Here is a 12,128-nt window from a genome sequence, read left to right on the forward strand (position 1 = left end):
GCTCAACTGAAGTGGGTGAGTGGCATTCCCTGGCCCAAACAGCAGGACAGCATTTCCCTTTAACAGCCTAGAAGCCACAGTGCGTTTCTCACTCATGTCAGCAAATTCAGCCAAATCAACATTACTGTGTTATTTCCAAATGATGAATATGTAAGACAAACAGTTCAGCTCATCTTCTCATTTCCTTAAGTAAAATTTAGCAAAAGCAGAAAGAAAAATGCTACATGCCATTTTCTCAGTACCACAACAGTGGTTCCTCTGTTTCTCTATTTTTGTTTAAAAGCCAAATGAGATCCTACAGATTTAAGCCTTTCTGTCCCCTTTAACAGTTAAGCCAATAGCATTATTTTGCATACAAACTCCAGATCAGTCACTCAAAGACAGAAGGAAAAAAAAATCAGTTTCTCTATATAATTACCTAGAAAATATTGTAAACATAAAGTTAATTGCTATAATTTAGTGGCAATGATTTAAAATAAAGCAACTTAAAATCTGAGGGTATACCAAAATCATTTAAAATGGGAAAGAAAACAGTGTGAGCTCTTCAATTTAAATATTAAATCATCCAAGTAAAATTTCTATTATTTTTAATCTGAACAGATATTCAATATCATTTCTGTAAATATAAAATACATCCTGTCTTAAGCAAACATAATTATGGAAATTCAGATTTACTAAAAACAAACAAGACTACAATCATTGTTGATAATTACTTGCTTTACAAAAGAAATAACGTTTTTAAAAAGTCTCAGCATTTATATACACACAATGGAATATTATTCAGTCTTAAAAGGGAAGGAATTCCTGTTACATGCTACAACATCCATAGACCCAGAAGAATAAGCAGCATTAAAAACTGTAGGTCAATAAAATCTTTTTACATTCCTATAACAGTGACTCAGGGTGAGGCTCTTCCATTCAGTCTTCAATATTTGAGTCACAAACATGACTAAATATCTAAAAGAAACATATAGGGGCAGGAAAGGAATAAAGACTCAGACATAGAGAATGGACTTGAGGACACAGGGAGGGGGAAGGGTAAGCCGGGACGAAGTGAGAGAGTGGCATGGACTTATATATACTACCAAATGTAAAATAGATAGCTACTGAGAAGCAGTCGCATAGCACAGGGAGATCAGCTCGGGCCTTTGTGACCACCTAGAGGGGTGGGATAGGGAGGGTGGGAGGGAGACGCAAGAGGGAAGAGATATGGGATATATTTATATGTATAGCTGATTCACTTTGTTATAAAGCAGAAACTAACACACCACTGTAAAGCAATTATACTCCAATAAACAAAGATGTTAAAAAAAAAACATAAGAGCTACAGTGAAGCAGAAAATAAGGTTCCTTTTAATGATTATTTATTTTCATCACATTTTGCTTCCAAAATACTTACCTCAATGGAACTGGCTATATTCAAACATTCCTCCATTCCAGGAATATCCAACTGAATAATTCGAAAATCCTTACATTTTATGATGATGGTACCCAGTGGTCCCACAAACCTATAAAACATTATAAATTATGCTTAGGGACCTATATACTCCCAACTCAAAGTATATGATTATTTCTTTAAAAAGAGGAGGTTATAATCACCGTCTACACAGGCAGACCTTTTATTGCACTTCACTTTATTGAGCATTGCAGATACTGAGTTTTTTAAAGACTGAATGTTTGTGGCAACCCTGTGTCCAGCAAGTCTATCGGCACCATTTTTCCAACAGCATTTGCTCACTTCATCTCTCTGCATCACATTTTGGTAATTCTTACAATATTTCAAACTTTATTATTATTATTGTTGTTGTTATATTTGTTATGGTGATCTGTGATCAATGATCTTTGATGTTACTATTTTAATTGTTTTGGGGCACCAGTAACCATGCCCATATACTACAGTGAACTTAATTGATAAATGTGTGTCCTCTGACTGCCCCACCAAACTGCTGTTTCCCCATCTCTCTCTCTCTCCTCAGGCCTCCCTATTCCCTTAGACACAAAAATATTGAAATTAAGCCAATTAATTACTCTATAATGCCCTCTAAGAGCTCAAGTAAAAGGAAGAGTCACACATCTCACTTTAACATCAAAAGCTAAAAAGGATTAAACTTAGTGAGGAAGTCGAGACAGGCCAAAAGTTACACCTCTTATGACAAATAGGTAGCAAGGTGTGAATGCAAAGGAAAAGTCCTTGAAGGAAATTAAAGTGTTACTCCAGGGCTTCCCTGGTGGCGCAGTGGTTGAGAGTCCGCCTGCCGAGGCAGGGGACATGGGTTCGTGCCCCGGTCCAGGAAGATCCCACATGCCGCGGAGCGGCTAGGCCCGTGAGCCACGGCCGCTGAGCCTGCACATCTGGAGCCTGTGCTCCGCAATGGGAGAGGCCACAACAGTGAGAGACCCGCGAACCACACCCCCCCCCAAAAAAAAAAAGTGTTACTCCAGTGAACACATGAATGATAAGAAAGCAAAACAGCCTAATTGCTGATATGAAGAAAGTTTTAGTGGTCTGGATAGAAGATCAACCAGCCACAACATTCCCGTAAATCAAAGCCTAATCCAGAGCAAGTTCCTAACTCTAATTCTCTGAAGGCAGAGAGGCAAGAAACCTATGAAAGAAAAGTCTGAAGCTAGCACAAGTTGGTTCATGAGATTTAAGGAAAGAAGCCATCTCCATAACATAAAAGTAAAAGCAAAGCAGCAAGTGCTGATGTAGAAGAAGCAGCAAGTTATCCAGGAGATCTAACTAAGATAATTCATGAAGGCAGCTGCACTAAACAACAGATTTTCAAGGTAGACAAAGCCTTATATTGGAAGGAGATGCCATCTGAGGACTTCCGTAGCTAGAGAGAAGTCAGTGCCTGGCTTCAAAGATTCTAAGGACAGACGGACCCTCTTGTTAGGGGATAATGTGGCTAGTGACTTTAAGCTGAAACCAATGCTCATATACCATTCCCAAATTCCTAGGGCCCTTAAGAATTATGTTAAATCTACTCTGCCTGTGCTCTATAAACGGAACAACAAAGCCTGGATGACAACACATCTGTTTACAACATGGTTTACTAAGTATTTTAAGCTCACTGTTGAGACCTATTGTTCAGAAAGATTCCTTTCAAAATATTACTGCTCATTGACAATGCACGTGATCACCCATTATCTGATGGAGACGTACAATGACATTAATGTTGTTTTCATGCCTGTTAACACAATGCCCATTCTGCAGACCATGGATCAAGGAGTAATTTTGACTTTCAAATCTTATTATTTAAGAAATATATTTCAGGGACTTCCCTGGTGGCACGGTGGTTAAGAATCCACCTGCCAACGCAGGGGACAAGGGTTCGAGCCCTGGTCCGGGAAGATCCCACATGCTGCGGAGCAACTAAGCCCATAAGCCACAACTACTGAGCCTGCGTGCCACAACTACTGAAGCCCATATGCCTAGAGCCCGTGCTCCGCAACAAGAGAAGCCACCGCAATGAGAAGCCCGCGCACCGCAATGAAGAGTAGCCCCCACTTGCCGCAACTAGAGAAAGCCCACACGCAGCAACAAAGACCCGATGCAGCCAAATATTAATTAATTAGTTAATTTTTTAAAAAAAGAAACAGATTTCAAAAGGCTATAGCTGCAATACATAGTGATTCTTCTGATAGAACGGGGCAAAGTAAATTGAAACTTTCTGGAAAGGATTCACCATTCTAGATGCCATTAAGAATATCTGTGATTCATGGGAAGCGGTCAAAATATTGACATTAACAGGAGTTTGGAAGAAGTTGATTCCAACCCTCAAGGATAATGTTGGGGGTTCAAGACTTCAGTGGAGGAAGTCACTGCAGATGTGGAAATAGCAAGAGAACTAGAATTAGAAGTGGAGTTTGAAGGTGTGAATGAACTGCTGTAGTCTCATGATAAAACTTGAATGGATAAGGAGTTGAACAAAGTGTTTTCTTGAAATGGAATCTACACCTGATGAAGATTGTTGAAATGACAACAAAGGATTTAGAATATTACATAAACTTAGTTGATAAAGCAGCAAGAGGGTTTGAAAGGATTTACTGATTTTGAAAAAAGTTCTACTGTGCGAAAAATGCTATCAAATAGCATTGCATGCTACAGAGAGATCGTTCTTGAAAGGAAAGAATCAATGTAGCAAACTTCACTGCTGTCTTATTTTAAGAAATTTTCACAGCCACCTCAACCTTCAGCACCCATCACCCTGATCAGTCAGCGTTCATCAGCACTGAGGCAAGACCCTCCACCAGCAAAAAGATTACAACTCACTGAAGGCTCAGATGATGATTAGCGTTTTTTAGCAATAAAGTATTTTTTAATTAAGGTATGTACACTGTTGTTTTAGCTATAATGCTACTGCACACTTAATAAACTACAGTATAGTGTATAATAACTTTTACATGCATTGGGAAACCAAAAAATTCATGTGACTTGCTTTATTGCCATATCGGCTTTACTGAGGTGGTCTGGAACTAAACCTGCGATACCTCTGCCGTGTGCCTGTATTCAATTTTCTTCTCCCCTAGTAATCTAATTAAGGAAGAATCAAGCCTGCATCATTAAAATGTGAGCCACAAATAATTTTAAATATATGTATTTAAATTTTTTTTCAAATATATAAAGTAATTCATGCTAGGCCAATTCATTTAATGGAGATTATTAGGGGTCTTACTGCAAATAATAGGAAAAACAGATCTGTAATTAATGTATTAAGTGTTTGTGTAGAGATATTTCCAAAGCATAGAAAAACAGTTCATTTCAGATTTTACTTACTTCCAAACTTACAACAGTTGATTTGAAAAATAAGTATCTTTTGTTCAGTCTTTAAAACCTATTAACTTGCAATATCTATTCTAAGTCAAGGAAAACTTCAGAGTAAATGCCACGTGTAATCATAAATTTTGTATCAGTAAGTTTTGAACAAATTTAATTTTACCTTAGTTGGGATTTTTGTCTTCCTTTTCTTGTTGTTTTTTTTTTTTTGTCTGCACTTGCTGATAGCTCTGATTTTTCTTTTGCTTTGCCACTGACTGCCCCAATTCTTTCCCATTAATACTTCTGAGTATTCCCTAAACTAAGAATTCTTAGATTGATCTAAAGCAGATAATTTTATTTATACTGTGCCTAGCTTAGGAAAACGACTCCTACAGCTACTCTTCCCAAATTCTACTGCAACTGTAAATACCCCCATGCCCAACATCACTGCACTGTGAATTTGGATAAGCAAAAATTATCAACATGGGTCAAATCCTAGCAAAGAAAATTCCACCAGATATCCACAACTAAACAACACAGTGGAATGCCTCTTATGAAATGTATTTTGAAAACTCATACTCTTGGCACTTCCACTTCTGGCAAAAGTGGAATAACAGAGACCAGATTTACCCTCCTACCTGAAACAACCAAAATAACTGGGCAAAATATAAGGAAAGACTGTTTTCAAGACACTGAACATCAGACAACAAAGAACAGAGCTCTCTGGGAGATGGGTGAGTTCAGTGACTGCCCCAATTTACTGTTTTGAGATTTTCCAAGTTATCGTGAAGGGAGAGGAAAACTGAGTGGGGTTGAGAGTCTGAGGAGACCACCTACATTAGGAAAGAAGGAAATTAATGAAGAAAATTTGGGTCTCATATTAGTGACCTCAGATTCCACTATACTAGAAATAGAACAGCAAGATAAATCCAAAGCAGAGAAAATTAAATAAAGATAAAAAGAAAAAAAGTAATGAAATAAGAGAAGATTCTAGGGAAAAACAATGAAAGCAAAAATGACTCTTTCAAAAGATCAATAAAAGTGATAAAATTCTAGCCAGACTGATCAGGAATAAAGAAAGTCACAATTTACCAATGTCAGAAATGAGAGAGGTTACAATCACTACAGACTCCACAGACATTAAAAAATAATAAGGGAATAAGAGGAACAATTTTATGCCAATAAATTCAACAAGGTAAATGATATGGACAAATTCCTCAGAAGATACAAACTACTAAAGATCATTCAAGAATAAATAACCTGGTTAGAGCTATATCTACTAAATAAACTGAAATTTTCAATAACATCTTCCCCACAAAGAAAACTCCAGTCCTGGGTGGCTTCACTGATGAATTCTATAAAACATTTAAGGAAAAAATACTATTAAGTCAAGACACACTCTTCCAGAAAACTGAGAAGAGGCAATTACTTCTCAATTCACACCTAAAGTCCAGCATTTCCCAAATACAAAACCCAAAAACATTACAAGAAAACTACAGACAAGTATCCCTCATAGACATAGATTTAAAATTTCTAAACAAAACATTAGCAAATTAAATCCAACAATATATAAAAAGGATAATGTATCACGAGCAAATGGGGTTTATCCCCAAAATGCAAGGGTGGTTTAACAAAGTAATTTACCATATTAATAAACTGAAAAAGAAAAACAATATGCTTATCTCGATAGATATAGAAAAAGCATTGACAAAATCCAACAGCTATTCATGATTTTAAAATGAAACAAAACAACCCAACTCTCAGCAAACTAGGAACAGAAGTGAACTTCTTCCACCTGATAAGAGCATTTACAAAAACTAAAAAACTAAAAAACTCTACCACTAATAGCATACTTAATGAGAAAGACTGAATGCTTTCTCACTAAGATCAGGAATAATACAAGGATGTTCCCTCTCAGCACTTCTACTCAACATTGTACTGGACTTCCCTGGTGGCGCAATGGTTAAGAATCTGCCTGCCAATGCAGGGGACATGGGTTTGAGCCCTGGTCCAGGAAGATCCCACATGATGCGGGGCAACTAAGCCCAGGCGCCACAACTACTGAGCCTGCGCTCTAGAGTCCGTGAGCCACAACTACTGAGCCCGTGCCCCACAACGAAGAGTAGCCCCCACTTGCTGTAACTAGAGAAAGCCCATGCACAGCAACAAAGACTGAATGCAGCCAAAAATAAAATAAATTAAAATTTTTATAAATGATTAATAACAAACAAGTAACTGGAAACTGAAATTTGAAAAATATCACTTGAAATAGCATAAAAAAATATGAAATACATAGAGGAAATTCTGACAAAAGATGTGAAAGACCTGTGAGTGAAAACTATAAAACATGGCTGAAAGAAATTTGAGACCTAAATAAGATAATGGAGAGAGAGATTTGTTCGTAAGTCAGAAGACTCAATATTATGATATCCTACGTTAATTCTCATCAAGTTCACTTATCAACAGGTTCACCACAATTCTCACAACAGGCCTTTCTTAAAAAGAAATTGACAAGCTGATTCTAAAATTCATATGAAGGAATTCCCTGGCGGTCCAGTGGTTAGGATGCCGTGCTTTCACGGATGAGGGTGCGGGTTCAATCCCTGGTCGGGGAAGATCTTGCAAGCTGCACGGCACAGCCAAAAATAAATAAATAAATAAATATTTTAAAAATTCATATGGAAATGCAAATGACCTCAAATAACCAAAACAACTTGGAATAAGAACAAAATCAGACAGCTAACACTATATAATTTAAAGACTTAATATAAAAATAAAGACTGTGGCAGCAATGGCATCAAATAGATAAATGGAATAGAGCAGAAAGCCTAGAAATATATTCACTTATATATGGACAAAGGTGTGCAAAGACAATTCATTGAAGAAAAGGCAGACTTTTCAAGAAATGGTGCTACAACGATCAGATATCTATATGAAAAAAAGAATTTGGATCTATACATGAACCACATACAAAACTAACTAAAAATGGATCATATATCTAAACCTAAAACTATAAAACTTCTAGAAGAAAACATGGGAGAAAATCTTTGTGACCTTTGGTTAGGCAAAGATTTCTTAGCTATCACAACCCCAGTCTATAAAAGAGCTAATAAACTGTATGTCTTCAAAATTTTAAATGCTTCCTCTCTGAAAGACACAGTTAAAGAGAATAAAAAGACAAGCCACAGACTGAGAGAAAACATTTGCAAATCTTATATTTGATAAAAGACTTGTATCAGAATATACTTAGGAAAAAAAAAACCCTCAAACCTTAACAAGGGAAAGGATTCTGGAAGACAGTGGAATCAGAAGCATTAGGAATCTGCCTTCCCACCTAGATAACAATTGCACTGGCAGAATCTCTTTGCTGTACCTATTTTGGAACTCTGATGTCTATTAAAGGCTTGCAACTTCCAGGGAAAGACTTGGATAATAAATTGCAGTTAACTTTGGATATATTCAGCTCTTAGCAAAATAGCAGCTACCCATTCCCCACCCCCACCTAAGTGACAGGCAGCTGTGTGTATGTTCCTGGAGCAGCTTGCACACAACTTATAGGAGCCAGGGTGGGCAGAAAGGACCCTGTCCTCCAAAAATCAGGGGTCTGTGCTGTGATTGTAGATTGCTGATTCTGATCACAGAGGTGCAAAGAGGCAGGCAGCCATTGTTGCAATTCCTCTCACTGTTGCAAGCTGCCTCCAGCCCCCAATCAGTGACTTTCAGTGGATTTACAGGGTCAGCTCTCTTCCCAATCCTCTTCATTTTTCACTTTTCCCCTTTCAGGAACCAGACATTAAAGATCAGGACATTTGAAAACAACTGTATATATAGGAAAATTAGGAAGTGACTGTGACTACACATACCCAGGCTCAGAAAAGACTTGAGAAAGCCTTAAGTTTACACCTCAGGCTGATCCTTGGCATATAGACATCCTACAGCAGTCAAAAAAGCAAAAACAATAAACAAAAGAAACCCCCCAAAACAGCAAACCCTGGGGAAGAGGGAGAATCTGTTTTCCAGAGTTACCACATTATTAGATCTAAATGTCCAGTGTTGAGCAAAGAAAAAAAAAAATCACAAGGCAGAGAAATTATCAGGAAAGCATGGCCCATTCAAAAGGTAAAAAATAAACAGAAACTGTCCCTGAAAAAGACTTGATGGAAGATGATATCTTAGACAAAGACTTTAACAGTCTTAAAGATGCTCAAAGAACTAAAGGAAGGTATGGAGAAAGTCAAGAATATAATGTGTGAACAAAACAGAAATATCAATAAAGAGATAGAAAACGTAAAAAAAAAATAAGAAATTCTGGAGCTGAAAAGTATAAGAACTGAAATCAAAAATTCACAAGAAGGATTCAAAAGCAGATTCTCAGAAAGCAGAAGAAAGAATCAGCAAACTTAAAGACAGGGCAATGGAAGTTATCAAGTCTGAGAAACAGAAAGAAAAAAAGATTAAAGAAAAGTGACCTGTGAGGTACCAACAAGCAGACCAACACACACACAGTGGGAGTCCCAGAAAGAGAAGAGAGAAAGAAAAGGGCAGAGAGGATATTTGAGAAAATAATGGCTGAAAATTTCCCAAATTTGATGAAAGACATGACTATAAACATCCAAAAACCTCAATGAATTCAAAGTAAGATTAACTCAAAGAGACCCACACCAGGAACTCAAAAACTCTGCGGCTAGAAGACAGTGGGCTGATATATTCAAAGTGCTGAAAGGAAAAACTGTCAACTAAAATCTGATATCCAGCAAAACTGTCCTTCAAAACTGAGGGAGAAATTAAGACATTCCCAGATAAACAAAAGTTGTGGGAGCTTGTGAGCACTAGACCTGCTCTGCAAGAAATACTCATGGGAATCCTGCAAGGTGAAATGAGAGGACACTAGACAGTAACTTGAAGCTGAATGAAGAAATAAATATCTCAGAAAGGTAAAACAAAAGGCAATTATAAAAGCTAGTATTGGGACTTGCCTGGTAGCGCAGTGGTAAGAATCTGCCTACCAATACAGGGGACATGGGTTCGAGCCCTGGTCTGGGAAGATCCCACATGCCGCAGAGCAACTAAGCCCGTGCGCCACAACTACTGAGCCTGCGTTCTAGAGCCTGCGAGCCACAACTACTGAGTCCACATGCCACAACTACTGAAGCCCACACACCTAGAGCCCGTGCAACAAAGAGAAGCCACCACAATGAAAAGCCCACACACCACAATGAAGAGTAGCCCCCACTCGCCACAACTAGAGAAAGCCCACGTGCAGCAACGAAGACCCAACACAGCCAAAAGTAAATAAATAGTTATTTTTTTTAAATCTAGTATTATTGTAACAATGGTTTGTAAACGCACATTTTATTTTCTACATCATTTAAGAGACTAATACATTTAAAATAATTATTAGATTATGTTTTCAGGCCCAAATACATAAAAATGTAATTTTATGACATCAATGGAAAGCAGTGGGGACAGAGCTATAAAGGAGTAGAGTTTTTGTATGTTTTTGAAGTTAAGCTGGTATAAACTCAAATTAGAGTATTATAACTTTAGGATGTTAAATTTAATCCCCATGGTAACCACAGAGAAAACAGCTACAGAATATACACAACAGTAAATGAGAAAAAATTTTAAACGTTTCATTACAATAAAATCAACTATGTGCAAAAGAAGACAATAATGAAGGAAATGAGGGACAGAAAAGCTTTAAAGCATATAGAGAACAAACAGCACAATGACAGAAGTAAGTCCTTCCTTACCAATAATTACTTTAAATGTAAACGGATTAAACTGTCAAAGGATAGACATTGGCAGAATGGATAAAAACATATGATCCGGGCTTCCCTGGTGGCGCAGTGGTTGAGAGTCCGCCTGCCGATGCAGGGGACACGGGTTCATGCCCCGGTCCAGGAAGATCCCACATGCTGCGGAGCGGCTGGGCCCGTGAGCCATGGCCGCTGAGCCTGTGTGTCCGGAGCCTGTGCTCCGCAACGGGAGAGGCCACAACAATGAGAGGTCTGCGTACCGCAAACAAACAAAAAAAAACACATGATCCAACTATAGTCTGTCTCACAGGAGACTCACTTGAGATCCAAAGACACAAACAAGTTGAAATTGAAGGGATGGAGGAAAAAGATATTCCAAGCAAACAGTAACCAAAAGACAGCAAAGGCTTTACTAGTATTAGACAAAATAGTCTATAAATCAAAAATGGTTGAGAGACAAAGGACATTATCTATTAATAAAAGGTTCAACACAGCAAGAAGGTGTAACAATTATAAACATTTACACATCCTACAACAATCAAAATATTTGAAGCAAAATCTGACCGAAGTGAAAGGAGAAATAGACAGTTCTACAATAATAGTTGGAGACTTTAATACCCCACCAAACAGATATACATATGGAAACAGAGGACTTAATACAATAAACTAACTAGACCTAACAGACATAAACACGCTACCCAACAACAATAGGATACACATTCTTCTCAAGTGCACATGGAACAATTTTCAGGATACACTGTATGTTAGGCCACAAATCAAGTCTCGACAGATTTAAAAAGACAGATATAGAGACCTCCCTGGCAGTCCAGTGGTTAAGACTCTGAGCTTCCACTGCAAGGGGTATGGGTTAGATCCCTGGTATGGGAACTAAGATCCCGCATACCGCTAGGTGCAGCCAAAAAAAAAAAAAAATAAAGATATCATACAAAGTATCTTCTCTGACCACATGGGATGAAGTTAGAAATCAGTAACAAAAGTAAAATTGAGAAATTCACCAAATTATGGAAATTAATACACTTTTAAACAACCAATGGATCAAAGAAGAAATCACAAGGGAAATTATAAAACACAGACCAAAAAAATGAAAACAAAAAAGTGACATTACAAAACTTACGGGGCACAGCAAAAGCTGTATATGTTATATATACATATATATAAAATCATCTGATATATGATAAATCAGTCAAGGATGGGTTGTTAGATGATGGTTTTAGGAAAACTAGCTTGCTACATGAAGAAAAACAAAGTTGGATTCTTATCACACTTGAAACAAAGGTAGAATCCAAATGAATTAAAGACCTAAAAATAAAGGGTAAAACTACAAAGCTAATATGGAAGAAAAGTAGGAGAGTATCCTAGTAATTTTGGGATAAGGAAGGACTTCTTAAGACTTAAAAAGCACAAACCATAAAGTATCAATGAATTTTGTATTAAAATTAGGACTTCTGTTCCACAAAGGGCACCACACAAAAGTTAACAAATGGGTGAGAGATATGGAGAAGATATCTGCAATGTCTAAGCGAAGAATTAATACCTAGAGAGTATATGAGGAACTGGTGCCAAAAAAAAAAAAAAAAAAAAAA

The 12,128-nt window shown here is 37.4% G+C and overlaps 1 protein-coding gene across 1 annotated transcript in view; it reads right to left on the bottom strand.

Annotated features, from left to right (window-relative positions):
• The window catches only part of MTMR9 (myotubularin related protein 9), a 39,036-nt gene that overhangs the window by 23,337 nt on the left and 3,571 nt on the right, over positions 1 to 12,128 (bottom strand). The window contains exon 2 of the mRNA XM_024746938.1: positions 1,400 to 1,508. Within this exon, the coding sequence (XP_024602706.1) occupies positions 1,400 to 1,508 (109 nt within the window). The remainder of the gene's footprint in view (positions 1 to 1,399; positions 1,509 to 12,128) is intronic.

The sequence above is a fragment of the Neophocaena asiaeorientalis genome, unplaced genomic scaffold, assembly GCF_003031525.2.
Source record: "Neophocaena asiaeorientalis asiaeorientalis breed wild unplaced genomic scaffold, Neophocaena_asiaeorientalis_V1.1 scaffold633, whole genome shotgun sequence".
Taxonomy (NCBI): domain Eukaryota; kingdom Metazoa; phylum Chordata; class Mammalia; order Artiodactyla; family Phocoenidae; genus Neophocaena; species Neophocaena asiaeorientalis.